This window comes from Mesitornis unicolor, unplaced genomic scaffold (assembly GCF_000695765.1).
Source record: "Mesitornis unicolor isolate BGI_N332 unplaced genomic scaffold, ASM69576v1 scaffold13605, whole genome shotgun sequence".
NCBI classification, from domain to species: Eukaryota; Metazoa; Chordata; class Aves; order Mesitornithiformes; family Mesitornithidae; genus Mesitornis; species Mesitornis unicolor.
The window spans coordinates 290-5810 of record NW_010183545.1 but is presented as its reverse complement, the minus strand read 5'-3'; the positions used below and the strand labels follow the sequence as shown (position 1 = coordinate 5810).

The 5521-nt window shown below is 34.7% G+C and overlaps 1 protein-coding gene across 1 annotated transcript; it reads right to left on the bottom strand.

Moving 5' to 3' along the window:
• Window positions 1-345: 345 nt before the first annotated feature.
• LOC104540381 (serine/threonine-protein kinase Nek1-like) lies at window positions 346-5011 on the bottom strand. Its single transcript, XM_010184182.1, has 4 exons — window positions 4810-5011; window positions 2582-2715; window positions 2171-2303; window positions 346-584 (listed from the first exon to the last, which is right to left on the bottom strand). Exons 1-4 carry the CDS (start codon window positions 4970-4972, stop codon window positions 571-573), a joined length of 444 nt encoding a protein of 147 aa, XP_010182484.1. The 5' UTR covers window positions 4973-5011; the 3' UTR covers window positions 346-570.
• Window positions 5012-5521: the final 510 nt, after the last annotated feature.

Genomic DNA, 5521 nt, shown 5'->3' with positions numbered 1-5521 from the left:
TTTATTAAAATCTTTAGAGTGTGTTTGCTAAATATCAAGGATGAAGAGGATCATCTCTGATTAGATTATTCAGCAGTGGAAGTTGGAATGGAAGAGAAGCCTAGTGAAAAGCCCCCAAATTTACTGAAATTTACTGTGGGAAGTTGAGGGGAAAAAAAAAAGAAGGAAGGAAGGAAGGAAGGAAGGAAGGAAGGAAGGAAGGAAGGAAGGAAGGAAGGAAGGAAGGAAGGAAGGAAGGAAGGAAGGAAGGAAGGAAGGAAGGAAGGAGAGGAGAAGCAGCACAGGACAGAACCAGCACTGTTTCCAACAATGATTGTACTTCCTCATCAGACAAAGCAAGAGATGGGCATCTAATATTTAATGAAGACATAAGCAAGTACACACAAGAGAAGTATATAGGTATCAGAATCTTGAAAGACATGTTTTTACTCTTTCATACAATCAGCGTTCTTCTTTGAAGTCTTGTTTCTCCTGCCCCATGTTACATTCTCCACTACAATTTGTTATTCAGCTGTGCAGACTTCAAATACAGATTTGTAGTAAAGCATTAAAGAATTTCCTGAGTGAGGTTTATTCATCATTATCTGTAAAAAGCAGGAGAGGGGGAGAGAGGGTGAAAAGGAGCGACAAAACCACACACATACACACACAAAATCAAGCTGGGGTTACCACAATTTAGTAAGCGATAACACAAGAATTTGTGAAGTCAGTCGCCAATGAAGTGACCGTTCCCAAAAGTGCCTTGGAAAGCTCTATGAGTACCAGTACTGAACAACATGTGATCTTTCTTGGATTAGCAAATTTAAGATAGTTTCATCTGAAGTGGCATGCTTCAGTTAGAACAATCCCCTTAGTAAAAAGCAGTGTAGATTTTTTTTCTAACTTTTCATATTTGAAGAGTATAAAACTTCAGAGACAGAAGCTCATGAACACGCTTCTGTCACTTGTCCTCTATTCACCTTTATTAGCATACATTTTCTTTAAATATCTGAAATTTAAAGAATTACTTTAAATATAGTTCTTTATACACTTTTAGTTGTAAAGTACTACATGCACTTTAAATGCCTGAAATGTAAAGAACTACTTTTTCTTTACATTTTTGTATGCTATCACAGATTTGTAAAATACAGAATTAGAACTGAAGCTATTAGAAACAGCCACTTATTAATCAGCGTTTTGCAAGATGAACGCCAGCTCATTTTAATAGGATTCACTCAGACAACAGTTCACAATCTGTATGCCAACATTTTAGCAAATTGCCATTTAAGCCTTTCAGTATTAGTTTTAAAATATCCTTAAGGCAAAGTGGCAAGGAAAAGAAACTGGTAACACTAAAGTTACCATTTTCTTCTTGTTCTATATTGCCAGTCCTTTGGACACCTGAGAAATCAACTGCTACAATATATCTTTACAATTCTGCCATTAAATCAATAAATTGTGGTTGAAGAAATATTTTTCAGACACTTTTTTATCATACTTCTATAACACAACATGAAAACAACATGGTACTGGGTGTTCTTACTGAGCGGTTGCAGTAACAAAGAAAAAATAGGAAAATGTAATTTGCATTAGAAGGTTTTTTAATTATTATGTTTAAAAACTAGTTTTTAAGACTTTTTCCCACTAAGCATTTATATATAAAAACCACAGAAATCTAATCTTCTTTGACCCTTTATTCACTGCTACTGCAACCCATTTGTAAAAGAATTGAAAAGATGCAGAAAGCAGATGCTAGTTAACATGCATTAGAGTATTTTTTCAAAAGTATAAAGTATACCTACCTGTTAAAAGTAGAGTTTTGGAAAGAACAATAGTAACAATAAAATTTGGGTTAATTCCGAAAGTTTTATTCTAGACTTTCATATTCCCAATCTGCACAACTGTTTTACAGAAATTAAAGAAATATACTGTACCTTTCAACTAGACAACTATTGTTACAGTTGACTGCATAGGTACATACTGTCAAATCACAGTGGTCAGCGTTCTTAATTAAAGTTTGCCATGTTTTGTTGCAGGAATAGAATACCCTTTATGAAAAAAATATTTTTATAAATTTAGCCAATCAATATAACAAAGCACAGATATGTTTTAGAAGTACATTAGAACCTTTTGTATATGACCAAGAAAGAACAGAAGACAAGCCATACTTCCCAGGATACAGTGAGATTACCTTCTTGGTAGGCTCCGTCTGCCATTACTAGGTGAAGTATTTTGGCATACAGGTGTTTGTGTTCATATCCAAGAACAGTCTGAACTATAGTTGAACAAATGTCAATATTTTCATCTTCATCTTCATGTATAGCCTGGGAGAAAGAACAATCCATGTTGCCAAAATTAAAATAGGTGTAGAATTAAATAGTTCAAATTTACTAAATACAATTCATGGTTAAACCCAATTTTTTCTCTTTAATCCACTGGCATGGCATTTTCTCTGTTAATACTTCAGTGTGTCGAAACAGAATAAAAGACTAAAGAAATAAGCATCGATTCTTGTTACACAATGCAATTAGTTACTGGCATAGTAAACAGCCCTAGGTACTTGTTTGTTAAAATGTTTTCCACTTGAGGCTATTCCACAAACCTTTATTTTCTCATAAACTTCAATGAATTTATCAAAGCCTATTTCCCGCTCCAGGTTCTCTCTCAGCTCTTCCAAATGACTGAAGATACTATCACATTCTTCACATTCACTGGCAATCTCTCCATCACTATTATCTATAAAGAAAGAAAGCAACTGTAAAAACCCCTCAGTTTTCCTACATTCTTAATGTTGTTTCTATGTCCCTAAACTTGATAGACACACAGAACCTCTAAATGTAATGCAAATGGCTAAGCTCAGGAGCACTAGAAAACGTTGGCAGATGTTGTGAACAACCTGCAAGGAAACAGGAACAGTCCCTTTCTTGACAGCAAAGAAATTCTGAATCCCAAATGGGAAGCATCTAGCTATCTTCTCTAGAAGCCCACTCTGATAGTTAGCCAGAAGGGTATTCATACTGAAGGAAAACAAGGTATGTTCTGAGAGCAGACTTTAGCAAAGCAATGTTAGTAGGTCAAGTTCCACATCACCATTCCACCTATTTCTGAGGTGGAACTGATGCAGGGTTCAGTGGCTGTCCCACCTAGGGAAAACAGCACCTTAATGAAACAGCTGTCTTCTAGCAGAAAGTAAGGGCACATATATTAGGAATCAGTTATTTAATTTCTGCACAGAAATGCATCTTGTTCCATGGAGCAAGTCTAGAAAACTCAGTACTAATTTAGCTACAAAGTTCCTCATTCTTCTCTGAGTGCATGTCCTTTGTGTAGTAAATTTGGTATCCCAAGTGGTGCAATAAGATATGCGAGAGAAATCAGGATTATTTTGCTTATAGGCTACAGAAACCTTACAAATAGGTTTGTAACAGTTAAACATTATGCAAGTGTAACACAAAAGTATCTATTTAAAAAAAAAAAGATAGAATCCCTATGTAAAATCGTATTTTAAAATGTAAACTGCTTTTGCCCACTAAAAATACTTCCTTAAATAAATATTTGAATTATGAAAGGACTTACCTACCTAGGGAAAAATATACAACTTTTTAGATTTCAGAGGTTATATCATCAAATCTTAAAAAAAAAATACATAGTGTTGTCTGGTAGGTCACAGACTTTATGAGTTAGTATTAAAACTCTACTACTTTCAATTCCTATGTATGACTAGCATGAGGTGTAATCCTGACCAAATCATATCCCTCCATTCAAGTATCAACAGTCACATCAATAAGAAATTATCATTCAAATTAAAAGGAAAGTTGTATGTGGGTTATAAACCCATTATATGGCTTCTAATCCTGTATTTAACTTCTGGATCTTGAACAGATTTGATTTCAAGTTCTGTCTGTTCCCCTGAGTTTTGAAGGCCTTCCTCCCATCCCCAACAATGACGCCCACAATTCTTATGAATCATGAATCTAGAAGGTGGGGCATCGACATCAAATACCATGATGCTTACAACAGCAGAATCACAGAAACAGTACTGTACGTTATCAGTGTATAAGATGAGCACTGTCAAAAAATGAAAGAAGATGGTACTACCTAAGTTTATTTTACCTTGAAATACTTACAGGAATATTCACGGATTTTCAATTTGTTTAAAATTGTCTTAAATAAATCAAAACTAATCTAAAACATAGCTTCTGTATAGATACTGATTTTCTACATCTTTTTTTGCACTTATATTTCTAAATGCACTTTTCAGCAGTAGTAAAACACATTTCAACCAGAAATCAAAAAACAGAACTGAGACTTAAGGACACCATTGTGTATAGCTAATGCAAAATGCTAAAAGCAGTAATAAATTTTTCTCTCTCACTTTTTGTTTGACTGCATTAATACCTATTTTGGGCTAAGGACAAGGTTAATAATTTCAAGTACCTGATGAATTACTTAATTGCAAAGTAAGCTGGATTCCAGTTACTCCAGTCACATCAATTGCTATTTCTTTTTCACCCTTACATTGCAGTCATGAATTATTCAAAACACATGACATGCACAGTGTCTTTGATCTTCCTTGAAGACAAGTTTTAGGCAATTAGAGAAAAAGTGACTTATAATCACTGCCTAATAGCCAACATTTAATTTGCAATATTGTTGACCTTAACATTCAGAAAGCCTAAATATTACCTGATTTTTTGTTTAAACTTCTGTATAAAAAACATTAATTAGAGCTTTATTTTCTTGTAAGTATACAGTGGGAAAACATTCTTCTGTGTTTGACTTGTTAACATCAATAAATAACTTACAGAACAGGTATAATAGAAATGATACCTGACTGCCATTCTTCATTAAGTGCACTTTCACTGCTGGGATTATTTTCATCTTCATCCAGCTCCATATAATTTGGTATGCATTCCATGACATTTGCCTTTAAAGCAGACTCCTCCTCTTCACTGAATTCCTCACTAGGCTGCTCCTTAAGCAGTTGTTCCATTGAGGCCCGGAGTTCCTGCAAATCTGTATCTGCCTCTCCAAACATACTAAAATAAAGTGATACAAAGTTTATAAAATTAATACTTTACAAGACAAACCCTGTAGAAAGAGCTCATTTCTTTTGTTAAGCCAATGAACTGGAAAGCCAGTGTAGATGGGGGAAGGGCACGGAGGAATACAAATATTTGTGTCCTCAGTTCAACATGATTACAGCACTAATACCACTATATCATGCAAGACACAGAATGGATAAATGGATTTCAGACCATTTCATAGAAAGATGATGACAGGCCCTCTGTTTAAGTTAATTAGTAAGATAATCTCAAAATCTTTTTACTTTTGCACTATTATAGAACCCCAGCAAGTATAACATTCACAATCCAGACAAAAAATGTGTCTGGAGCAAAAACAGACCTAGATCTCAACAGAATATAAACACCAGATGATTTTATCCCTGCAGACTACCCAAGCTGCAGGGAACAGTCAAGAGCCAGGGTCAGATTTTGAAGCCCCTGAAAGAACTTGGAGGACTCAAATGACATCACAATAC

What these genes read in the sequence shown, in the direction of transcription:
- LOC104540381 (XM_010184182.1), bottom strand. Translation starts at nt 4,972, where the DNA reads ATGGAACAACTGCTTAAGGAGCAGCCTAGTGAGGAATTCAGTGAAGAG. An exon ending in TAATGAAGAATGGCAGTCAG is followed by an intron (nt 2,716 to 4,809) that starts GTATCATTTCTA and finishes CTTTCTTTATAG; the next exon opens with ATAATAGTGATGGAGAGATT. An exon ending in AAGTTTATGAGAAAATAAAG is followed by an intron (nt 2,304 to 2,581) that starts GTTTGTGGAATA and finishes TCTTTCTCCCAG; the next exon opens with GCTATACATGAAGATGAAGA.